This window comes from Sorex fumeus, unplaced genomic scaffold (assembly GCF_029834395.1).
Source record: "Sorex fumeus unplaced genomic scaffold, SorFum_2.1 ptg000036l, whole genome shotgun sequence".
In the NCBI taxonomy this organism is placed as follows: domain Eukaryota; kingdom Metazoa; phylum Chordata; class Mammalia; order Eulipotyphla; family Soricidae; genus Sorex; species Sorex fumeus.
Genome location: NW_026606093.1, coordinates 7,048,475 through 7,076,154, shown reverse-complemented (window position 1 = coordinate 7,076,154; position 27,680 = coordinate 7,048,475). Strand labels below are relative to the sequence as shown.

Here is a 27,680-nt window from a genome sequence, read left to right as displayed (position 1 = left end):
TTATATTTATCAAAAATTACCATAGAGTAATTCAGTCCACAATTTTTCAAAATACCTTATATTTGATTGACAAAGAATATTTAGAATATATACAATATACAAAGCAGTAACACAGACAAAAAGCTCAGTTAAAAAAATAAGAGTAAACATGAGAATAATAAACATGTATTTTCCCTAGTGATAATTATTATAGTAATTATATAAGAATTAGTGATTATAATAATAATAAAGCTAGTGATTATAATTAGTATTTAATGGGTTTGTATTAAATGGGCAGCAGTTAAGCCATAATAATAAGGAAGTCTGTTTGATTATTATATTTATATGTATATATTTTTCATACACAAATATTTTTCTTACCAAACATGATTACAATTTTAAATATAATTAAACTTGTTAGTAATAAAAAAATAACAAAAGGGGGACTGCAAAAATGGTGCATCAGGTAAGGCACTAACTTGCTTGCTGCAGACCTGAATTTAACCCAAAACACAAAGTTAGAAGTAAGCCCTGACTGAAAAAAGATGCTGCCTCAAATCAAAAACAAACAAAACATGAAAAGAATGATAAAAGTTATCCTTAAATAAGTCTGAAAAGTTCTCTCTTTTTATATATTCGTATATGTAGCGCCATACTCAGCTATGCTTACTCTTGACTGTACTCAGGAATGACTCCTGAAAGTGATCAAGGGATTATATAAGGTGCCATGAACTGAATGTGTGTCAGATATATGCAAGGAATGCACCCTACCTCTTGTACTATATCTCTAGACCCTGCTAGATAAATTTATTTTCCCACAATAGAAAGGTAAACCAAAATGTAACAAAATGCAGGAAGACACATAACTTGTTTTGCATTATGGGAGTCTCACCGTTACCTTATTTCACCCCATGATTGTTGGAAACATTGTAAGTTTGGTTTTAAATGCTATTGATAAAAATTTAATATTAAAAATAAATGTATCTAACAGTAGAAAATTTGTTATATACATATATGCCAAGGTATAAAATGGCAATAACAACAAATGTTCTGACATCTGTATAGGACATTGGCAGCGTGTGACACAAACACTTCAGAATGGTTTTGAGAATATACATTTGAGCTTGGGGCTGGAGCAATAGCACAGCAGGTAAGGCATTTACCTTACATGCAGCCAACATGGCTGACCTGAGTTCGATTCCTCTGCCCCTCTCGGATTGCCCAGCAAGCTACTGAGAGTATCTCGCCTGCTCGGCAAAGCCTGGCAAGCTCCCGGTGATGTATTCTATATGCCAAACACAGTAACAAGTCTCACAATGTTACTGGGCCCGCTCGAGCAAATCGATGAACAACAAGAGGACCGTGACCGTGACATTTGAGCTTACATACCCTATTGTTTGCAGTTACATTTTTCTAGTTTGAAGTAAAAAGAAGATGAATGGTTTTTGATAAATTTTTTTTACCTAGTATACAAATGATAGAAAATTACACTATAGTCAATATGTGCAATCTTATGACATAGGTTATATTAAAGTTATACTTTCATAAGTATAGGTATTAGTGTTAACTGTGAATGTAAACCTATATATTACTGAATTTCCATCTTTTGATTGTTGGTTTATTATAAAATGTGAGAATATAAAGTTTTTGCCACACTCAAAGTTATAATTTTGATTTAATGCTGTTCTATCTTTTCTAAGTATTCAATGGAATTATTGTAGTGACAGAAATGTTTCTACCAAGACATTTATAGTGTAGTATTTTTTAAGGGCAAAAGTCTTTTTCTTGTTTTTGTTTTTGTGCCACATCTGGCGGTGTTTAGGGCTTACTCCTGACTCTTCACTCAAGGATTACTCCCAGTGGGGTTTGGGGAGCCATAGGGGACGCTGCAGATCCAAACCTGATTGTCCTTCTGCAAGGCAAACTTGCTCTGTCCCAAGAGCAAAGCATTTTTAAAGGTTTCTGTAGTTCTCAAAATTTTCAGTCTCATGGTGAAAAAAAATCCACAAAATGAGATTCTAACCTCAAGAACATCCTGTGTTACCTCAAAAAACCTAGCATTGTATCTGATGAGCAGGCAGCATTTAAAAAATGTGAAACATATCGTTGAAACATATCACTTAATCTGGACACAATTTCTTCTTTCTTTATTCCAAACTTCTCCTGTCTTATGAAACAATTTACACTTATCATCTAAGAGCAAAGGCCTAGAGAAAGATTTTTATATTTTTTGCCAATAACCAGTAATTACCAACAAAAACTATCTTGACTTTTGCCCAGTGTTGAAATCATACACAAAAACTTTCTTCTATCCTACCTATATTGAAAAATAATTGTAACTACTGAGCACAAGCTGCTATTTTTGAATTGATTCATGAGCCAGTGTGTGACCAGCACATAGTATTGCATACATGACTATGCTGACACTGTAGTTTGCAACCTAATGACTTATTTAATATAAGATGTACACATTATTATAGGATGGTGGTGTGTTAACATGTTCTATATTTCGGTTTGGTAAAAAATTAAGGGCTATTTGAAATTTTTCATAATTAAAAATTTTATATTTTTTAGCACTAGAAAGATAGTACAGTGTGTAAGTTGCTTGCCACACATGTGATTGGCCCTCTATATGATCCCCATAAGCCCAGCAAGATTTATTCAAGTTCAGAGCCAAGGATAAGCTCAAGCACAGTCATGTGTGGCCAAAACTAAAGCAAAGAAACAAATCGTATCTTTGAGGATATGTTCGTGATTTATTGTGAAATAGGATATTAATTAAAGAAATTAGTAATCTGACAACAGAAGTGTTAATAACATTGTATCAGGCAGATGGGTGATATGAATAAATCATAAAAAGTCTAAGGTATGTTGATCCTGTATTTATCTAAAAGGAAAATAACAGTACCATAAATGTAGACTCTGAAGACACAGTCTGACACATACTAAATAATGAGATTTTATTTGTTGTGGATTAATTAGGGGTAGTATTTTCATGATCACCCATGATAATTGAAACATTAGAAGCTCTGATTTTTTTTGTTGAATGAATCACAATCAATCACAACCATCCTGTTATTCGTCGATTGCCTCGAGCAGGTCCCAGTAACGTCTCCTTTGTCCTAGTCCTGAGATTTTTTTAAAAAGTGCCATATTCAAGGCTCTTTCAGAGTTAGGAGAAAGAGACCCTTCATTGTTACTGGTATTTGGCATATTGGGTACGCCATGGGGAGTTTGCCAGACTCTGCCGTGTGGGCAGATTACATTTTACATTCGATAGCCTGCCAGTTTGTTCAAAGTAGGAATGAGATGATAAGATGTCGAGCGGCCGCAAATGGGGGCCGCTTCCGGGAGCTGAGTGTGATAATCTCTGGATCCTGGGTGTTGTTGGGGTTACACGGCAGTTGGTGGGTGTAACTGTCTAGCTACTGGCAGATCCAGTCCCAAACCATGCATATATTGTTGAATGAATATATGATTTTAATACATATATTAATTACCTCAAATGGAAGTATAAAGTGTGATTATTACAGAAAACACAGGTACATTTGATGGATTATATCATGATGTCACTATCTTATACCAATTGTGCAATTAGGCATACTAATATCTTAAAGACTAAAATTGCTCTTCTGGAGGAGTTGGTATTAAGATGCAGTTTTTGTCCTGCATAATTTCCAGCTGGCATATTGACAAAGCAACTCAAACATTTTTACTATTTAATTTATGCACGGGCTGGAGAGATAGCACAGTAGGTAGGGTGTTTGCCTTGCACGCAGCTGACCCGGGTCCTCCATCCCTCTTGGAGAGCACGGCAAGCTACCGAGAGTATACTGCCCCATAGTAGAACCTGGCAAGCTGCTTGTGGCGTATTCAATGTGCCAAAAACAGTAACAACAAGTCTCACAATAGAGACGTTACTGGTGCCCGCTCAAGCAAATTGATGAACAACGGGAAGACGGTGCTACAGTGCAATTCATACATTGAATTAAAAATACTTGAGTTAACTTTTGAAAACTACAGTATTGTGTTAACAGTGATCCTAAGACTCTCAAGTTAGAAAAAAAATTTGGGGGAGGATTTCTCATACATTTCAAATCTTTATTTCTAAAACACACAATAAAATAATTGAATATATATTCTAATGGCTATAAAAATTTCTCAAGTAATTGTATAAGGCGAGTTTGAAGTGTCTGGAAAATAATGAAGGAATCAATACAATGAATTCTTTGATTAAAATATAGCTTCCTAATTTTTTATATATAATTGAAACCCAAGCATGAAAGTTTGTAAGTCTACAAGTGTATCGCATGGTGTTTCACTAATAAAAAAAAAAGAAAGATAAAAGAGAAAAAAATAGACAAAATTTAAAAAATCTATGATCCCACTACTTTATTTGAGAGGAAAATGTTTTCTTAATAATGATTGTTGGAACGGGGGTATGGTGCTGCCAGCAGGTCAATCTGTACCTGTGAGGCGAGTGCATCAGCAGCCTGATGGCAACTTCAGACTTCCAGATACCCCAAAATTGCTGCTGTGCCTCTGGACAGACCCACAAAAACTTGGGGCAAAGTTTACCAAGAAAGTAATTGGCCAAAAGTTAGGTATGTGGGAAACACACCTACAAGCCACCTCCAGTTCAGCTATGTAATTGGAGTCATGGCCTCTCTGGTTCCTGATTGAACTGCTTAATAGCCATGATCCCAGAGATTCAGAAACAAATCTCGAAACCCAGCGGCTTTTGGCAGAAATGTGTCTGGACCACACAGTAGGTTACTGTCGCCAGGCCACCCCGGGGGGAAGGGTGCTGTCCCTCCGCCTGCTCCCCCTTGGCGGCTCAGTGGCCATCATCCTCCAGAGGCCATTGGACTTGAGCCTGCAGTCAGGAGACTCAGGAGCAAATCTCGAAACCCAGTGGCTTTTGACAGAAATCCCTCCAGATTTAAGTGTTAAAATTTCAGAATTTCAAAATGACATGGCCCTACTGCAGCCATGTGACATCATGTTATTCATAACCAGCAATAGAACACAAATTGTCTACTGTTGCCTTTTCAGCAGATCTGAGTGTTGGGGTAAAATCTCAAATAATAATGATAGGTCTGGTGTCGAAATATTGAACGCGATCAAAGTAGAGAGAGAGTAATGTGGAAATCATCTTCCCCACAGGTAGGGGGAGGGTGTGGGATGGGGGTATAATGGGATTTTTGGTGGTGAGAATGGGCACTGGTGAAGGTACGGGTGTTTCATTGTATGACCGAGACTTAGACCCGAAAGTTTTGTAACTGCTCTCATGGTGATTCAATAAATAAAATTATAAAAAATGAAAAAGAAAGTGAGGTGGAGTTCATGCCCAATTCAATCAGCTAATCAGTAGCTGAATAAATAGCAGTAGTCCTACCAAAAAAATGATTGTTGGAGAGATTTAGAGGCAGGCTTTGATCTACTCATGGCTGTGCTCAGGGATCAGTTCTGGCAGTGCTCAGGGGACTATATGTGTGTTGAGGATTGATCCATGTTGAAGGAAAATGCTTTACCTGCTTTACTATATGTTCAACCTCATGTTGCAGAAAAGTTTGATCAAATTATTTCATTATACAATTTCTTCTATTTATGATCATACATTTAGAAAGGCACTAGTTACATTTCAAAAGACGAAGTTCAAATTATTGTTACTACCTGCTCTACTTCGTTGGCAGTACATGGCATTGCTTCATTATGCTGTTCTTCTAACATTTCCAAGTTTAACTCCTCTAAGAATTCATTCCTTTCATCTTCCAACCAGCCTTCATCCAGCTGTAAAATAATAGATTAGTGCATTATATTAGGTTAGTAAGAATTCATGAAAAAATTAGGATAAATTTAAATGGTGATACCTGACTTATTTCTTTTATCATAATAATTATTTTCAAAAGGACTGCCTACAATAGTTCACTTCTTAAAAGGAAGAAAAGATCATTTAAAAAAATGGACTCCAATGGCTTTCATCCTTCCTTATAGTATTACAGACTTTCTCCCAGAACAAAGTAGATGTCACAGCATAAAACAATAATGTCTTTCAAATATACAGGGGAAAAAAACTTACATAATCCACAGAAGCCACACTCACTATCTTCAATAGTTCTTGTATTAAAAAGAAAAACCTTCCATGTTAACAAGACTCTTAACAACAACCTCAAATTATGACTACTAACAAAGACCACCCTACTCTTTCCCTCTATTGTCACTCCCCTCTTAATCTTCTTTTTTTATTTTTAGGTGGATGGCTACCAAATTAACAAGTAGGTTGCCTGGTACAAATATAGAAATAATTTATTTTACTTGAAAAAAAGAAAAGGTAAAAAGAATTCTGTTTTTATTCTTCAAAAAATATAAGACATTTGCATTCTGATTCATTTTCAGGCACAATCCCAAAGAAAATTGCCTGAAGTATTGACTGTATTGTAGGGTAGCATAACAGTGTAGACAATAGTCGATTTTGTTTATATATGTCGAGTGAAAATATTCTTATGGGAATATTTATTACAGATATGAAACTAAAATATATTGACTTTCAGGATCAGAGATAGTTCAGTGCATAATGCACTTGCTTAGCATGCAGCAGACCAGGATTTTATCACTGACACCATTTATGGTCCCCTGATCACCGTTAGAAATGATACTTGGATACAGAGCTGGGAATAAGTTCAGAACACTTCTGAGTTGCTTTGCACGCAGCCAACACGGCCGACCCGAGTATGACCCCATTAAAAAAATTCTTTCACTTTTCAACAGAAGTGAAGTGAAAAACTAACATTTACATTCTTAATATGATGTATGTTGACAGTCTATAGAGCTATTTTGCTTCAAAGTGGATTTCTAGAGCTTAATTATAAATACTTAGTATACCCTGATTAAATTATTTGATAATATTTTTCTGTTACAAAGTAGACAGCACCTTTTGAGCAAGCTAAAATTAAAATTTGTTTGAGGTGTTTTTACCACTGATAAAATGGGGGGGACTTTAAAGATAAGTATCTAAAACCACTGAAGAAATGAAATAAATTATACCAGAATTTATTGTATATGTGTGTGTATATATAATTTAGTCATTAATATATAGGCAATCAAAGCTTTTAAAATATTTATTGGAAGATGTCTAGAATAAGTGTACCAGTAAAATTTCTCTAGTCAGATCAACACAATATTTGCTAATATTGATATAGTGAATATGAAAGAAAACTTTTTTTTTCTTCATTCCTTTTTTAAAGTTCATTTTAGGCACCATGTGACTTACAAAACTGTTAATTGTAGGGTTTTATAAATAAGCATACCAGCATCACACCCGCCAACTAGTGTCTGTGTCCTTCCACCACCATTATTACTACCCCACCCCCATGTACACCACTCACTAATTTGGTGAGCCTGCTACTGAGAACTAGTTTCTATTGTCTTTGGGCATTTGTTATCCCTCGACTATGAAAAAAAATCTTTTTACAGTATTTTGAAATTGAGAAAAATTATGGGGAAGATATGGAGAGATCAAGGTAGAAATCAATAATTTCCTATAACTCTTATAATCTAAGAAAATAGTGCATCAGGTAATTCAAGTTAGTGCAAACCTTGATTTAATCCAAAACACAAAGCCAGGAGTAGTCCCTGCATACAAAAGATATATGCTGCCCTAAATCACAGATCATTTGAATAAGCATTCCTCTGGGTTTAAAGTTACCTTTAAAGTAACGTTAAGCTGTGTTTAACGTTAACAGCTAACATTAGTAAGATACTAGTCCCCAAAGACAATAGAAACAAAGGCCAGAGGACTGGTTCTTAGTGAAAGCTTGCCACAATAGGGTAGGATATTTCTTTCAGAGAAAGGATTACTATAACAGTAATAGTGGGAAGTGATCACTCTTGACAAAAGCTTGGTGCTGAAACTCATTCATGAATAATTTTGCATCTTGGTGACTTAGTAAATTAAAAATATATTCTTTAAAAAGATTATGCAGCAGCCTGAGCAATAGTACAACGGATAGGGTATTTCCCTTACACACTGTGGACCCTGATTCTATCCTCTGCATCCCATATCTCGCATCCCATATCGTGCCCAGAGCACCGCCAGGAGTATTTCCTAAGTGCAGAGCCAGAAGTAACCCCTGAGGATTGCTGAGTGTGAAGCCCACCCCCAATCCTCAAGTGAAAGATGCATACATGCACAAAAAAAACCACCAAAACGCCTGTATTACAAAAAGATTACACAATTAACTATGGAGGAATTCTCTATTAATTCCTTTATTTCTTGTACTTCCCTGTAATAGCAGTGTCTCATACTAATGGTGTTGTAATGAAAGACCCTCCCTTAGAACTAAGCAGAAGATAAAAATAAGTACTTTATTTATACGTAAATAAAAAAGTACTGGGTCTTTTTTTCTCGTGATTTTGAGTCACATATGGCGTTCCATTAAATAGAACAGAATAACAGAATAGCAATATAGTATGGCAGAAGAAAATTGGCAGAAAACATAAAAAAAAATTAGAAGAAACATACTTCCCCCTCCCACCAAAAAACCCCATAGCTCTCCCTAAATAAAACAGACATGCAAAAAAAAAAAAGCAAATATAAAACCAAAATTGATTGAGGAATATGGGATATAAGCAATTTGAAGACAAGTTGTTTTGGGTTTATTTTTGACTTTGCTTTCATATGCACTGTGCTACTTAAATTATATTTTACATGTTTTTCTAAAGCAATGGACTTCTTTATGAAGATTTAATGAAGATTTATTTTAGGATCAAGGGGGTAAATATCAATATTTTGTCTATTCAATAGACAAATGATAAACTTTCATTAACTGTATTGAAGTTTAGTTTGAAAAATGCATCTTTCTCCTTTGATTTGTATAGGTCAAGGAGTGTAGCCAGATTTTAAAATGCCACTAGTTCTACTATGCATACTTATTCATCAAATACTAACAATATGGTCTTATGTCATTAATTCATTTTCTTTTCATGGTCCTTTCTATACACTATGTGACATAGTTTAAATAAATGTTTTTATTGTAAATTAATAAGATTCGCCAGCAGTTACATGGATAGAACAGATATATCATTATAAAACAAAAAATTTCAAATATACTTTTGATGACAACTAGGCTACTGAATTTTAAATTCTCAGCACTATTTTCCTGATATTTTTCAAGAAGATGGCATTAGTGAAATAAACTGATTTTTGGAGGTTCTAGGTAACTAGTGAAATTTTATATGTATTTAAATTCTTTGCTTCCATATTAGGCAATCCTACAATTATAAAATTCTTTTACACTTATAATATTTAGGGTGTGAAACTTCTCTGCCTTGAACTTTGATTGCCTTTGTGCAAGAAATTTAAATAGTCAAGAGATTAAAGGAAATGTATGTAGAAAGGAATATCTTACAGAATCAATATATACATGTCAGATTTTAGTCTGACCCAGGAATATACTTACTGAACATAATTTCTAGACAAGTTTTAGTTAGAGTCTGTAAAATATCAAATCAGTAATGTAAGAGATAAATGATGATATAACCACCTTCACTCAAACTATTCACAGACAAATGGAATGATAACAATTCTTTCAAAATTGCAATGGGTTATAAAAATAAGGGGGGTCTTTAAAAACGTATGACTGTTTTGATAACAATCAAAGGTTTTAAGTTAGGAATATGACACAATTTTACTTTGTATATTTCATTTTACAAATATACATATTTCCTATGTGATCTAGAACAAATAATAAATTAAAGGAATCTAATCTTTTCTGACCGGAATCTCTGGCCTTGCAACCAGCAGCACAATCCTCTTGCATTCATCTCTAGACAGCAGTGCCACTGCAGCTTCCTGATTCTGGACGTCCTCCCCATTTATCTAGAAAACAAATGAAAGTGGCATATTACTTTCTGTTTCCACAATGCTGCACACAATAAATGGCAAATATAAGCTCATTTATGGTAAATGTATGGACAGTGGAGCTCACACAATTGACTCATCTCCAGCCTCTCACTGATAAGTGCTTTCACTCAATTACACTCTTACTTGAAGAGCCATATCGATCTCTGAAGGATGGCAGACATCAGAGGAAGCAGTTCTGTTCATAAATGTCCAAGCTGCACCCTGGCAACATACATCTAGCAACACAATTAACCAGCCTCTGACAGGTGACATTCATCTTTCTCTGCTCAGAGTAATGGAAGTGTCACTCTGAGATAATAGTGCTGGGGAAGCAGGACTGGCAATACCACAACTGAAATTCGTCATCCCGAATTCTTGCTGTGAACCAATTAGAGGCATGCAGTATTATCTCTCTCCAGGCAATGGTCCCAGGCCACTCATGACTGAATTTTCATTTAATCATTTCACGTTTTTGTGTAGACCTGACTTGGCTGCTCCAAATTATTCTCAGGGCAATTTTTAGCACTTAACTAATCAAAAGCAGAAACAGTTTATCATCAGAAACATTCACATCAAAACTCATTTCTTACTAAGATATATTTATTTCTTTACACGGCAAAGCTAACTAAATACTTTTAAGCTCAACTGGAAAATATACCTAATTTGTTAAGTTATCATAGATTAAAATTGGCACTATATAAAATCTCTTAAGGTTGAGTGATTAAATTATAATTGGCATTTTAAATAATATTTTAAGTTCTAGAAATAAAGCAAATGCAGTTTTTAAATTTGTATATTGAAGTATTACCTCATGTTCAAGTGCATTTAGCTAAATATACTTAAAGTGTGTTTAGCTTAGTTTTGCTTTAAATGTTTTATTTTACTTATTTATTGCCAAAATATATAATTGATGATTATATCTGTCAAAAGATATAATCAAAACATGCAATTCTGGCTTGTTTTTCTTTTTAATCCTATGTCTCTTTAACACATTTCTTGACTTCTTTCCTTTACTTTTTCAACTCTGGAGAAGCCTGTGTTTTCTCTTTTTTTCCCTTAACATCTTTCTAACTAAATTTCTTTATAGTGGCTATGATGCTTGCCTTGCAGGATTTGATCCCAGCACCACATATAGACCTTGACTGAGCACTGCCAGGAGCAGAGGCAGGAGTAAATCCTGAAAACTTCCAGAGATCACTCAAAAGCAAATACCGAAAAATGAGGAGAAACTGGAATAAAAGATACCAGAAATGCATCTATTTGTCTTTCATTTATATATCTAATCATATTAATCCACTAGAACTCATATTTGATCTTCCGAAATATGTTCTGTATCTCAGAGTTTCTCTTGATTTTTCTATGTTCCCTGATCTTTTCTGGGTCTATTATATGCCTTCTTCAAAATTCATCTAAATTCACTTACTAAATCTAATTATATTTTATCAAGTTAGTTTACTATATCTATCATATTTCCTATAGTGAATTGCAGATAATATTGCTTTTCTTACAAGGATTGATATAGAGATGAAATGAGTTAATGTCTATTAATTGTTTAAATAAGTGTCAGGTGATCAAAGTTGACTTACATTACTGTTGATGATCTTAAAATTGTTACTGTCATTAACATATAATTTTCAGCAAAGAAAATCTTTTATAAACCATGACTATCTTAAAATATATATATATATATCTATATATATCATTAAAATTTAGCCTTAGAAACTCATAAAAAATAATATAAGTAACTTTGGTTTTTAATTTCTTTAAAACTTGGGGTCAGAGTGATACTACAGCAGGTAGGGCTTTTGCCTTTTACATGGCTGATCCAGTGTAGATTCCTGACACCTCCTATGTTCCCCTGAGCCTGCCAAGTGTGGTCCCTGAGCACAGAGTCAAGAGTAAAACCTGAAGACTGCTGACCCCCAAACAAACCAAAACCTAGGTTTAGGTCCTCAACCTAAACCCCCCAAATTAAAATAAGTACTCCTTTCTCTTCTGTAAATTCATAGTGATTAGTGCTTTGAGAGCTGTGAGGTAAGGAGACCAAGTGGGGTGAATAACTCACAGATCACATGTTGCATAAACGTCTATATTTAACAATATTATGTATAAAAAACAAATTTGCTACAAAAATAAACATCAACAGGTATTAGTTATAAAACTTAAATTAATAACGATTGCAAGTATTGCCCTAGTCTCCAAAACTTGGCACTCATTCCTTACTAATTCAATCTGATAGCACAGAATTGCTCCAGAAACAGAACTTTATTTCAACTCAATTTAAGTCAGATTTATGAGGAAAGTTGCAGAAGTCTTCAACCCAGAAAAATCTGTGACCATGCTGTTATTACATGGGATTTCTAAAGTTTACAAATCCTTTCATCTTCCAGAAGATTATAGATTTTAAGAGCACTATGTTTAATTATTACATTTTTTTACCAGTTTAGCTAAGAAGTAACAGAAGCAAATTTTATGAAGGCAATGAAAAAAAAAACACAACATAGTACACACTTAGATGTGGAAGTGGTCATTGCATCTTATATATTTATACTTCTGTGGCCATGTTTTACATAATTACTGCCTTGTAGCTGTAGAAAACCTTAATGTAAACATAGGGTAATCACTTTGAAATATAGATTTCTTTCATGAATGTCTTCATTGGTATTTAAGTATCTTAATGGACTATTGCTAAGTTGAAATGTATATAGAAAAATACTTTCATTGTATAAAACATTATAGCATTGTGGAAACAAGTTGGGTTACACATAGCTTGGTCCTTCTCCAGGTATTATACAAAATTCTCTACAGATAAAGTTTGTATTCTCATTAGTTTTTGTCCTCAACCTAAACATTGGGACTGTTCTATTAAATTGTTTCCAGGACATTTACTCTCATTATCTCTACTTTCTAAACTTTATTCTCTATTGTTATTGAAACCACTTTCTACTTCATTTATTTTGGAAATGAAAGTTAAAAGCTTTTCTTCTGTGAAACAAAGACCTCTTAAGAAAATGATTGCAATAATGTACATATTGTTTCCTCTACTTGACTATTTTAATTGATTCTCTCTCACCATGATGTCTGCCCCTCCTTCCACTCAAGCAAGTCAAACAAGATACAATTAAATTATAAAAAAATATTTTATTAATAAATCAGGTCTTCTAAAATTAAGGGACACTCATTAATCAGTCCTATGATGCAACTTTAGACATTAGTTTGATATCAAACCCCCAAACTGATTTTAGGACCAAAAAATGCAGCTATTATTTACAGTAAAGATTACTCTCAAGGGGATAAAATAAAAATAAAAATTTGAGAAATAGAATCAGATACCACTTTCAGCCTTTTCTTGACCTTGCTCTGAATGATGACTCTGTTATAGGACTCAGTATGAAAAAGCACCTTGCTATGCCTGAGAATATTAGGCAGACATAAAGGCGAAGAGTTCATAAACAAATGATGCACTAAAATGTTACCTTATCACAAGTTAATAGGATACTTACATTTGTTTTTTATTTTGCTTCCATACCCAGCAGAGCCTAGTCTTATTATGAATTTTGTACTCAGGAACCAGTCCTAGACTTAGATTTGTGACAATAAAGACAAATAAGTCAAAAATCTCATTTTATAATCAGTCTCTTGTATGTGTATACATATATATGTCTGTATTTGTAACCACTAAAATCCTACAAATGGTTTAATGTGTGGATTACCTTTTGGTCTAAACATCAATTTTAGTGCATACCAAATATTTCAATAGTATAACTTGCATTCATATCAATACACTGGGAATGGGAATATGGCTCAAAGTACTGGAATGCATATCTTGCTTGTGCCAGCCCAGTTTGAACTCTAAGCTGTATGAATTGTATCATGAGCATCACTAGATGTGGCTGGCTTTCCCAAACAGGTAATAAAAACATAGCTAATAATATTAAATCTTATATTAGTGTATGAAAACAGGTGTGTTATTAAAATATAAGGCAAAGGGAGAATTATTATTATTTTGTTCTTAAAGTCATACTCAGTGATGTTCAGGGCTGACTCCTGGCTCTGTGCTCAGGGATCACTCCTGGGACCTTTTCCTTAGGGGATTATATGCAGTGCTGGGGATTGAATCCAAAATATAAAGACATAGATTTTTGAAAAATAAAAATAGAAGAAAGCAGTTATTCAAATGAAAGAAACAAAGTAGAAGAAAATACTGGGAGAATTACTGTGTTATAAAATTTTAAAAACAATCTTATTAAGAGTTGTATTTTTCCACTTCGGGAATATTTGCAGGATGTGAGAGGGAGTTGTCCTTAGGAACATATCTTACTTATTTGTGCCCTGTATATAATTAGACTACTTACTGGAATATTATATGCTTATTATTCCAAGGAGGTGATTAGAATACAGAACTTTCCCTTTGGAAAACTAGATACTGTCTATGATCTTTAATGCTTATTCGCTGGCTTAGGAATATCTCATTTATTTAGTTCTATAATTTTGTGAATGAAAATTCACATTTATTCCTGGGGACACATCATATACAAAAGTTTGTGGTAATGGAAAAGCAAATAGAGCTGTCAAGGACTTGCAGGAAACAAACAAACAAAACCAAGTTTAATTAGAGTTTATAATCATTACATTAGTACATGATTTCCCTTCTGTTTTATCTCTACCTTATATCAATTGTGTGGGGGGAGAGAAGACAGGACTACATGGGGGAGAGGGGCAGTTCCCCTGGGTGAAGTCTTCTAACTGGTTTGTGTTGTTCTATTTTCACCAAATAAAACTACATAATGAGAGTATAGCCATAGAAATATACTACTTAGGCTATCAGGAAATTAAAATCACAACTGCCCTAATGAGATTCATTTAAATAAAAGATACTCAGGAAATTTCAAGGATAAGAATTAAATCCTCTTTTCAACACTCTTATCTTCTTGGGAAAGGAATAATTAAATGTTCATTACAGAGTTTCCCAGAGTCTCCTCATCAGCCATATGGGACCTATTTGTCAGGGGTATAATTTTGTTATAGTTGTATTCAATATAATTTCACTATAACCCTCCAGACCCTATTTTCTGTCTATGCAGATAGCATTGAATCTTATGCTTTGTAATGTGGTTTGACTTTGTTAAATATGACACTTGTTACCGAATACAAAGTAAAGTAATCAAACAGATTACAGCACATCAGCTCTTATTTATCTGCAAACATTTAGCTCCATTATGGAATATCTTTCTGTCCTATAACTACATTGATCACTTAACTACATTATTTGAAAAAATTATTTGCTCACAATGTAAGTGAGAATAATGAAGTTTTAATGAGTGTATTATGGGATTAGAAGGATATTACAGCTGGTAGGGTGTAGCCTTGCATGTGGCTGACCAGGTTCATTCTCCAGCATTGTATATAATAGTGTTCCAAGCACCAAAGTACATATTATGAATATAGCATATATTATGAATACGTGAAAATTAATGTACATTATTTTATGCAATTACAGTCACATGACTATAATTTAAGAACTATTTATGCAGCTGGTAATGATAGAAAGCTTAGATTGAAACTAGAGAGTTAATGATTTGTGATAGATGTGGGATGTAAATGTAAATAGGAAATAGAGAGGAAGAAATGACAGCTGGGTTAACAAGAGACAGTTTACTCAGAAAAAAATAGAAAATTATAACCAACAAAGGTCTTTTAATATTTAGGGACAGAAATCATGTAGACTTTTCAGTCTTTGAGCTACTACTATATTGTGTAATATTTGTTTACATAACATGATTCTGAGCCTCAAAAGGTTATTTTCCCTTCTATCTATTTACTGAAAGGATAAAAAAGGAAAAAAAAAGTTTTGACAGCCTGTAACTTTCTTAATTTGCCTTCTGACTCCTCCTCCCTATTTTGCACCTTGAACTGCAGTAAACACAACTGGTTCTTTTGGACCCAAGAAGCTGAAGCAATGTGTCTTCAGCCATTCATATGGAATGGCTCAGAGGGAATAAGGTGGCTAAAGGAAGGGTTATGAAAGAAATTCTGGCTTTCAAAGTTGTTTCTCATTTGGGTTATAGAAACTTTTTGTTCCGATTTGATTCATTTTGTTAGTTATAGGGACTACACTGCACAATGTAGTTGCGTAGGTAGATACAAAGCCATGTAGTGCCCGGAATTAACACTAAACTCAGCAACTCATGCCTTCAGGAATGCCTTTGATCACCTGTGCCACATCTTTAGATATTGACCACACACACACACACACACACACACACACACACACACTGTGCAGCTCTACGTTCTCCCCCACCTTCACCACAAAATTACTACCATAGCTTCCACTAAATAAATTTAATCATTGTTTTATACCTCTATATGGACGGGGGAAGAAGCACATTGCTTTATCTGTACCTAATTACTCCTTTCTTCATACTTTGTGACTTTTAGAAAATAATGGCACTGGCCTCACATGCTGGGGGAAAGGGCAGCCCAGATAGAGAAGGGACCATCAAGTAAGGGGTACTAGGAGGGCCTGCTTGGGATGGGAGATGCAGGCTGAAAGTAGACTATAGACCAAAAATGATGGCCACTTAATAACTCTACTGCAAACCACAACTCCCAAAAGGAGAAAGAGAGCAAATGGGAATGCACCTGCCACAGAGACGGGGTGGGGTGGAGGAGATGGGGTAGGGGTGGTGGGAGGGATGCTAGAACCATTGGTGATGGAAAATGGGCACTGGTGGAGGGATGGGTACTCGATCATTGTATGACTGAAACTCAAGCACGAAAATTTGTAAGTTTGTAACTGTACCTCATGGTGATTCACTAACAATTCTTTTTTAAAAGTGCAGATAGTAAAAAAAAGGAAAAGAATAGAATAGAACAACTAGACCTATGTTAACATGGTTTATTCTGGAAAAGGCAGCAGCTACCAATGCTGCTGGCAGTAATAATCACAATAGATTCTTGTTACTTACCATTTGTTCACTAAGATTATCATATTAAGCCTCAACAATATGTTTTACTACTATCATTTTATTGGCATTTTAAGATGATAAAACAGGTGGTAATGAGTAATTAATGAGCACGAATTGAACTGGAAGCTGAATTTAAGTTTTGTGAGTATAGATTTTTTTCAATCACCATGAATTGTTAGCTGATAATTTAAAATAAATGGTAACAAACTTATGAATGGGGCTTAAATGGTGGCTTTTGGGGGCAGAAAGATAATACAGAGGTTAAAGTGCTTGCCTTGCATGTGGCAGGCCCCACTTCATTCCATAGCATCACATATACACCAACAGGAAATTCCTAAACATAGAACTAGGAGTTAATCCTGAGCAGTGCCAGGTGTGAGCCCAAAACAAAGCAAAACAAAAACACAAATTCCATTAATTGTAAATTTTGCTTTGTAGATATTACTATTTAGTAGCAAATACAAAAAGCAAAATAGAATCAAAACTGACATATTATCAGAAACCTAAGAAAAGAACCAAACTACATACTTGTACAATACGATCTCCTTCTCGAATTTGGCCATCTTTTGCAGCAATGCTATTTGGATCTACCTTTAGTGTAGAAAAAAGAGGAAAAGAAAGAAAGAAAGAAAGAAAGAAAGAAAGAAAGAAAGAAAGAAAGAAAGAAGGGAGGGAGGGAGGGAGGGAGGGAGGGAGGGAGGGAGGGAGGGAGGAAGGAAGGAAGGAAGGAAGGAAGGAAGGAAGGAAGGAAGGAAGAAAGGAAGGAAGGAAGGAAGGAAGGGAAAGAAAGGCAGAATTAAAGGAAGAAAGAAAAAAGAAAGGCAGAATGAAAGGAATAAAGAGGGAATGAAATAAAGGAAGAGAAACAGAGAAAGAAGAAATAGAGAAAGAGAAAGAAAAGAAAGAAAGAGAGAAAGAGAGAAAGAAAAAAGAGAGGGAGGAAGGAAAATATAATTATAACTCAGATCAATTTTTTATTGATTAATAGAATGCATATCAAATCTTTCTCAGTAAAAATTGTTGATTATGAATGGTCTGAATACCACCAGATATATAGCCAACCCCCCAAAAACATTTTTTTCTAGAAAAATATGACAACTATAACATAATATTGATGTGCCCCATGCAGCTAAATATACATTCTTACTATATTGTGCCATTTAATGAATGGATGTTTATTGGTAATTCAATAGTTAATAAAGTATAATTACATGTAAGATGTATTAAGAAAAGATTGCAAAGCTGACTTACAGAAGTCTAAAGGCAGTTTATAGTAAATTTGAGATGTGATTTATTAGTTGTACCCCATTTAGAAACTATTGCCTATATAAATTGTATCATTATAAGTCATCAAATTAACACTAACTTTTAAACCCCAGTATATATTGCAAAAATAATTCTGCATTTCCTATATTTTCTTATATTAATGAGGAGTTAAAATAGTTGTGCAGAATTTTTTAAAAGGTAAAAGTCAAAGAGTCTCTAAATTTTCTACTACAAGATGATAAATTATGTGTCGAAGAGGCAAAGAGAAGCAGTTACATTTGTAGAGCTGTACAATATTCTATATGTAATTTTACATTATATTTCCCATACTTAAATACCATTATGAAAGCCATTGATAATAATGGTACTATCTAGTTGCAAGTACTTCAACTTGGCAATATAGGCAATGTTTCAAGCTCATGGGCATAGAAATTTGAAAAAGTATGGAACAGCAATTGTATATAATAAAAAATATATGAACACACATACACATGTGATTTCACACATATATGTGTTCTTAAAGAGGAACTGGAAATATGGATGCATGTATACATATTTATATGCATGCATGTGTAATTTTAAATCACAAAAAGTTAATAGTTAAAGCATCATATCTTTCTACTCAGAAAATACATCTTTGGGAATTTTTAAAATGTTTATTTAAAATTAAAATTTATTTTATGTTTTTCAAGATAATTGAAACTGAGGGTGTTTAATATTTAAGTAAGTCTGTTTTAAAACTAATTATGGTTTCAGATACACAAAAGAATTTCTGAACCAAGCAGCTCACTGCTGAGATGCCTCCTGACTTTGCACCAGGCCAATTTCACCAGGCAGAAACAGGCATTGTCCCTCAACCTGGCCCCTAGGAATCCCAGCGGCTGCCATCTTCCAGAACCCAGTGAAAAGCCCAGGTATGTGGTTTCAGTGATGGCAAACTTGAGATCTCATGGAAGAGGGGATGGAGCGGTCCTCCCCATCTCCCCTCCCTGATGGTACCCTGGATGTCAAGCCCACAAGCTTCCTCCAGTGACTATTTAAGCTCTTTAATGAACATGATCCAGAGACACACAAACAAATCTTGGAAGCGCGCACTCGCTGCAGAGATTTCTCCAGACCCTAATTATCTAAAATTTTAGATTTCCAGGAGAGTGTGGCCACTCTCACAGCTGTGCAACATCCTATGTTATTCATAGCAGGCAATACAAATAAATTACCTAGTATCTTCCTGTTTGGCAGGTTTGAGTGGTGGTGGAAAATTCTAAATAAAGGTGGTGGGAAGGTTTGATGATGATGAGACTGCTGTATAAATATTGAATGTAATCCATTATTGTGAACAACATTATAAAAATTAAAAAAAAACTAATTATGGTTCAATAAAACTGGGAAAATGGTATAGTGAATGACTTTTAGCAGTGTACTATTAGTGGTGAACTTACAGTATTATATGCACATTTTGATTTTTCAAAGACACAGAACTGGAATGTGACGTTACAATACAATACTAGCTCAAAATAAAAGCACAAACTGCAAATAAAGTAAATAAAATAAAGACAATTAAAATACAAATAAAGATATTTTGATCTTTGAAATTATCAATTCCACCAATGGGGTAAATGCCATTATTATAAACATTAGATTTAAAAGAATTTGTCAATTATATTATTATCGGAATTGATGAAAAACTGCAATGGAAGGGCAAATGTTTGATGAACAAAAACTGCCTTAAATTTCACTCATTTTTCTTTGTCAGAAGTCTTCAGTGAAAATATTTACATTGGACAAATTTACAATAATTACAGTTACCTGGGTAATATAATTCACTTTCCTAATTGAAAGTGACAAATACTGAAGCAAAGCCAATACCTCCCATTCAAGACTCCTAAATATATGTCATTTCAAGAGATTTCACTTTTTTCCTTAGAGTTTCCCTCCCCCAATTTCTCCTCCACAGCATCCCTTACCTTGCTTACATAAATGCCCATGTCTTCTTCGTCATCCATTCTGTAACAGACTGTTAGGCCCAGCTTCTCTTGACTGCTAACACGACATAACTCAACCTCCTGAGAGAAAAATATACAAAACAGCATTTATCTCAGAGAGTAAGTCAACAAGTAGACAGACAATTAAGATGCAGATAAATATTAATAATGTTTAATATTTTAATTATTCTAGAAAATTTTCCTATTTTTCAACATTTGAATTAATTTGTTGCTAATATTATCAAAGTTTACTTTCAACAGGCTGGAGCAATAGCACAGCGGTAGGGTGTTTGCCTTGCACGCAGCCAACATGGCCGACCCGAGTTCGATTCCTCCGCCCCTCTCGGAGAGCCCGGCAAGCCACCGAGAGTATCTCGCCCGCACGGCAGAGCCTGGCAAGCTCCCCGTGATGTATTCAATATGCCAAACACAGTAACAACAAAGTCTCCAATGGAGACGTTACTGGGCCCGCTCGAGCAAATCGATGATCAACGGGAGGGCCTTTACCCTTTACCTTTTACTTTCAACAGTATTTCTGTAGATTCAAACCATTCTTTTAAATTATTTTGTGTGTGAGTGGGCTCACAAGTGATATTTCTGAAAATCAGGGTCCCACTGGTAATTCTCTGCTAACTGGGTCAGGGGTTCAGTACAAGGGCCTGAAGATCTGATGCCATTTGTGTTCTGCTGAAAAGGCTATCAGTCCAGACAACTTGGTTATGTTGGGGGCACATAGAACTGTTCTTTCAGTGCTTGAGGAACTGAATGGTGAAAGGAATCAAACTCAGGTAGGGAGCATGCTAGACATGTGCCCTAAGCACTCTACTATCTCCCAGCCCCATTTGTTATAAATTTTCATTGTAAAGTCAGGGGCATGACTTTTACCCATCGAATAATAAACATAAATCTCTTTAAATAATCCACAATAGGGCTGGGGAAAGGCTCAGTGGCTAAAAGTACTCAGTGGCTTACAAGCATGGGACCATGAATTGAATCCCTGTGCCTACCACATACACTAAGCATGGTCACAGACCCTATGCCTGGAGTAGAATATACAATCTCTGGAACACAGGTGTGTGCAAGTACCACAGCTAAAGATGCACAAGCACTGAAGACAACGACCTGACTGATGATGAGCACAGTATGAGAGAGAATGAAGTAGAATGTGTACAAGTGTCACACAACATGAGTATGCCCCCAGAAAGCATGAGTCAGTACTGCAAATGGGCTTTGTAAACCTCCATGAGCAATGAGTGTGTGCACACAGGAGCTGGTATGTGGGTTCTGCTGAGCACCAAAACAAAGTGTGTATGATATATTCATCACAACAAGAACATGAAAAGGGGGGAAATTAAAATTCCACAATAGAACATAAAATAAGCATTGATGAACAAGATAGAATCAATAAAATAGTTAAGAATGCCAAAGTGGACAGCGAATTTTCCAATAAAATATTGACACTTTTGCAGCTTAGATTGACACAGTTTAAATTTAAAAAGAATGAATATATAAGTATGTACCAATTTATTGTAAGTGGTACATAATATAAGAAAGTAGTTTCTCATAGCTCACACCATGGTTTTCTGTTTTTCTGTAGAGGATCCTATCCTTGGAAGAAATAGGTTAATATAGGCTAAAGAAAGAGACACCAACAATCTATGGGCCAATTCATAGTTCAAAATGTCACAGAAATTGAATAAGGAACCACATTTACTGATACATATGGCTAAGGGGCTTGAAATGCTAGTCTTTGGACATTGTATACTAAATCTATTCTGTGATTTATGTTCTATAAAAATAATAAATTTCAATGCATTACATATTTTTATATAATGAAATGGTCTTGAACTGTTTTCAGAGAATATGACTTTAGGATAAATCACATAATTCCAAGCATTAAGGAACGAATAAGTTGAATAAGTGCACTTGTGAAGAACTTTTCTTATTGAATGGTATGAGAACTATTAGTAAATAATCACCTGAAACAGAACAAAGCATATTGATATTAGAAGTAAAATATGGATCAAGTTTCTAGTTTTCAGGCTTTGGGGGAAGTTATATATCTGTCTATCTTGCTTAATGTTATTTTACCAATGACAACAGGAATAGTTTCAGCAAGGTACTAAGCAAATGCTGACTAAAAATTAGTTGCTTTAATTTCAAAAAGTTTTCCTGGTCTTTATTAGTAACTTTCTGTAAGCCAAAGTTTCCTCATTAATAGGAGTTATATTTGTGTGTGTTTATGCAAATGAAATATAAAGTTTGATAGTAATGAAGTGTTCATTTAACTTAACTAAGATCTGAATAAACTGGGTACTCAAAAGTTGACATTAAATACATATTTTTTCAATAAACTCCACTACATTTTAAGAATGATTCTCCCGTATAGGCAAAGATACTCTAAATTATATTTCAGTGGTTAAAAAATGACATGGGGGCTCACCTTTCCATAGCCACTTCCATGTTGACTCACCATTTGACTGATTCCTGGGTAAGTATCCAAGAAGATATACGCCAAGCAGCTAAAATTTATGGAAAGAGGACTGGAGTGATAGTACAGCTAGGAAGGCCTTGTCTTGTACTCAGACATCTAGGTTCAATTTTAGGAATCTCATACGGTCCCCTGAGCTGCCAGGAATAACTCCTGAGTATAGGACCAGGAATAACCCCTGGCACTGCCAGATATGACCCCAAAACAAAATATATCTAAATAAAAATTGTGGAAACACCAGTCCCCATGTCTAAACTCTTCAGAGACACCCTCGGGAAGCTGGTACGCCAAGGACATACCAAAGCCCCAGCAAGCACAACTCGCTGTTGCAGCCATGCCAAGGGTTCAGCAACATGGCTTCATGAATATTCTCTGCAGAGATGCCAAACTTTAAATAGCTTCAGGAACTCTGGTATCTTGCCTGGTATATTGGAGTTGGGTGGGAGTGCCCCCATCCCCACCTATGTACTTACAGAAGCACAGGCAGCCAAACCCACTTCCATATCTGTCACCATGTCAACTCAGTCACCCAGATCATCAATCCTGAAGTCTTTGGACTGCAGCTCATGACACTTCCTAATTCTATAATACTGAAATTTCAGTTGGAAAACACCAAATAAGGTTGGAAAGTACCCAACTCAACTCAGCAAAATCAATAACACAAAAGGCTCAAGTAGACAAATACTCAATAATCCCATAATCAGATATATTGTTTTCACATAGGGAAATTGATTATTTAAACTTATTTATTTTAATATTGGTGTTTCATTATCTAAATTTCAGCCCTAAAATTGAATTAACAATTGTGATTTTTGTATAAATTAAAAAAAATTGAAAATTAAAAAGAAAAACACGGGATATTATCAAAGGTAAATTTTTTTGTATATATACCAGCACCAATGTCCCCAGTTTCTCTCACTTAGGATATAATTTCAGATAAGAAGAAAAAATGTAGACATTAAGCAAGGGTTTTTCAGGAATGATAATAATTAATGACTATTAATGACTGCTTGACTAAAACATTAACATTGGGAACTAATTACAATAAAAGTGTTACAATAATAGAAATAAAGCTTTCAATTAAGGTAGCACTGTTGCACTGTAACACTGTCCTCCCATTGTTCACCGATTTGATTGAGAGGGCACCAGTAATATCTCCATTGTGAAACTTGTTGCTACTGTTTTTGGCATATCAAATATGGCATGGGGAGCTTGCCAGACTCTGCGGTGTGGGTGGCATACTCTCAGTAGCTTGCCAGGCTCTTGGAGAGGGATGGAGGAATCGAACCTGCGTCGGCCGCATGCAAAGCAAACACCCTACTTGCTGTGCTATTGCTCCAGTCCTTCAGTTAATGTATAAAGAATAATTAAGATGTATTAGAGAAGACCTGAACATATAAAAACTGATACTCTGACACATTCAAAACAAGTAATGAGATATAGCTAAAGCTAAAATGCACACTTAATCACTTAATCACTTAACTTCCCGTTAGTCGTCGATTTGCTCGAGCGGGCGCCAGTAACGTCTCCATTTGTCCCTGTCGCGTGCTAGTGTAAAATGCACAGACTCACAATATCTTCTGTTTTTGTTTGTATGTTTGTTTTGGTTTTTATTTCAGGACAATCCCAGATCTGCTGAGTGTTTACTTCTGATTTACCCCTGCACTTAGGAATAATCCTGGGGGACTCTAGAGTGTCAGGCCAACCTGTCAGCCACATGAGAGGCAAGCACCTTCCTCGCTATCCCACCTATCAAGTTCCGCAATGTCTTTCTAAAAGCAGAAGTTAAACTGCATGCTGTGGAAGAGAATTTCTGAGAGAAGTATTTTTGTGTGTTTGAGTGCTTTCTCTGCATCTTCAAGATATTGTACTATGGTTTTGATTTTTATTTAGAAGGTTTATGTACTATACTATAGAATACTATAGTATACTATATATACTATATACATATATACTATAGTATACTATACATATACATATATAAAAACCATTATATATGTGTGTATGTATATATATTATATCTTTATATAGTACTGGGGGTCAAGCACAGCACTATGTATAAGGCGAGTGCTCACATATATAAAGCATATATAAGGCAAGTGCTCTCACCACCACTAAGATATTACGTTTTTTTCTATGATCGAATGTAGGATGAAACAAAGAAATCAAAAAGGAAAACCAACATACTTATGATTTTCAGTTAGGAGTCTCTTGCTAGAGATAACAAACTGTTTTAAATGAGTTTTAAGGAAAAACAGTTTTGAAGCTTGAAATATATCTGAGACTAAACCATGCTTTATACTCCTAGAAGAAATTCATACTGAGTTCTATTTAAGATTCCAGAAGAACTGGGAATAGCCAGTATGGTCACTGATACAAGTGGAAAGTGAAGGGAAAGAGAAGTTTATGGTGTCCATGCCTTTTATTATAGGTATAAGACCTTATTATCCAGCATGCACTGATGTGTTATATTCTGTAATATTGTGTAGTAACTAGTAAAATATGGCATATTCTTATTCCAACAATCCATTCATGAAAACAATTATGTGGGAAATGTAAAAATATCCTTCCACATCTAGGTCAAAACATTCTACTATAAAATATTATTTCAATATAATTATCTCTGGATACAGGAAAAACAGGTATAATAGTAAGAAATAAATTTACTATATTACTCAAACAGATATGACAGAAATTTGAACTCAAAAACTACAACCTCTTATCATTTATAAAAAGCCACTGTAACTGGCAATTTTCTAGGGGCATATTTCCAAAGTGTGACTGTCTTTTCAACAACGTTTCCAACCTCAGTTCTTTATTAAATGATTTCTTCTTTTCCAATGATATTACTGTGATATAGAACATTGCTTAACCCAATACTATGTAGTGAGACACTTTCTGGATCCTATGGGAAATGAAAGGCTGAATGAAAGCCAAACTGTGGAAAGAAGGGGGGTCCCAACGATTTGGGGGTGGAGGTGTTCTGCCGAGCAGGTGTGAAACCAAAGAGCTCAGAAACCCCAACATATCAGTTATTTTTTCTGTCTGCGGGATAACACGAGTTGAGACTAAACCCAAGTCTACAAATTTAACCACCTCACTTCTCACAACAAACATGCCTGTAATACTATTACTATAAAAGTTTTAAAAGAAAAAAATTCACAGGCCTAGGAAAATGCAGCTACCAAACTTCCCAAGCCTGGGGCCCACTGTCTCCTCCAGAATACAAGCACTAGAACAGGTTGGCCTGGGGCCGTCAGGGTGAAATCAGCAAAAGTCTCCTTCCCACAACCATTTCACCAAACTTAACAAGTACCATACCTGAAGTCAGCCACTTACATACAAAGTGAACTTCTCCCCTAGATGTGCCCCAAAGGTGGCAATTTCTATGAGTGAGCTTTCTCCTCCTTGTGGTCTGCCCATAGGGTCGTACCCTTTGTACCGGGGACAAAAGGCGGATAATAATTTCAAGACATTCAAGGCTGCAAAAAGAGACAAATCCTCTCCTTCAACCCAGTAACACTAGAACACCAACTCTTTCCCGTAACCGCTCTTGCAAAACACCACAACCTGGAATTTCACCCTCAGAAACACTAAAATGCAACTTGCGTCAGATTTTTCCTAAAAAGTCGCTCTCTGTGGGAAGCTCTAGTCCAGAGGCTGGCTGTGCGGTGGCACAGGATCCCGCACTCCAGTGATGACCTCCAGCATCTACCAGGCACCTCGGGTTCAGGGTCTCTGGGAGAACAAACACGTCCCTTCCTCGGAGTACCTACAAAGACCGACAGACAGACACACGCACACACACATTTTATCCCTTCTTCAGAGCACACACATCACACACACACACACACACACACACACACACACACACAAACTTTTGTCCCTTCTTCAGAGCACCCTGACTGGAGAGCTGCCCCCACCTTACACACACACATACACACACAGCACACCCTGAAAGACCGTCCAATACCGCAGTGTTGGGAAAGACGAGTAAGGAGAGGCTGCTAAAATCTCAGGGCTGGGATGAATGGAGACCTTACTGGTGTCTGCTGGAGTAAATCGAGCAATCGGATGACAGTGATACAGTGATGGGAAGTAAAGCTATCACATTTTTCTAGATAAACTCACATTGCATACTTCTTCCAGTGGGCTCTTAATAGACTTAAAATTCAGAAATTACACATTTTAAAATGAAACTTATACACTAACAGAGAAAATCATTAACCTACTAAAGAATTTTAAATATTGTTTTGCTGAATCGAGCAAGCCCAGTAACATCTCCATTGGAGACTTTGTTGTTACTGTGTTTGGCATATCGAATACATCACGGGCAGCTTGCCAGGCTCTGCTGTACGGGAGAGATACTCTCGGTAGCTTGCCGGGCTCTCTGAGAGGGGCAGAGGAATCGAACTTGGGTCAGCCATGTTGGCTGCATGCAAGGCAAATGCCCTACCACTGTGCTATCACTCCAGCCACATTGCAAAATTTCCTGCAAAACGAAGATGTATATTTTATAATATATTTAGCAGGTTTGGGAAATGAAAATATGTGTGCACTATATAGAATGAAATATAGTGTTGCAATTTGTAGAAACATGAAACTGAATAGTAAATTTAATGTTTCAATGTATATGTATATATATGGACTTGCCTTACAAATATACCTTACATTTGCATAAAATGAATAGATAAATTATAATGCTAATATTATTATGTAAAATAAAACTGGTAAAGTCTGCTTACTTTTTCTCACTTAAAAAATGTATTCACCATGATTTGAATTTTCAAAATATGGCCAGTGATAGGGTTTCATAAATACAGCTTTCCGACACCATGCCCCTCCGAACAGAGCATCCATTTCCCTGCACTATTTTCTAGATTCCCCCTCATTCTCCTCCCCACCAGTTGCATTAACATCATCCCACCCTCAGCCCTGCCCAACACATCTCAGTGTCATGATCAACTCAGTTCTGTAAACTCGCTTAGATTCTATTGCTCTTGGCCATTTGTCAATTCCTTACTATTTCTTTTTTCTTTCTTTTCTTTTTTTCCTTTCTCTTTTTCTTTTTTTTGGGGGGGGGGTGGAGA

General features: G+C 35.4%; 1 protein-coding gene across 1 annotated transcript in view; it reads right to left on the bottom strand.

The window, feature by feature from the left end:
- PDZRN4 (PDZ domain containing ring finger 4) overlaps positions 1-27,680 on the bottom strand; it is a 178,839-nt gene that overhangs the window by 2,583 nt on the left and 148,576 nt on the right. The window contains exons 4-7 of the mRNA XM_056117878.1: positions 20,082-20,180; positions 17,380-17,442; positions 9,758-9,859; positions 5,656-5,772 (exon numbers count right to left, since the gene is read on the bottom strand). Of these exons, the coding sequence (XP_055973853.1) occupies positions 5,656-5,772; positions 9,758-9,859; positions 17,380-17,442; positions 20,082-20,180 (381 nt within the window). The remainder of the gene's footprint in view (positions 1-5,655; positions 5,773-9,757; positions 9,860-17,379; positions 17,443-20,081; positions 20,181-27,680) is intronic.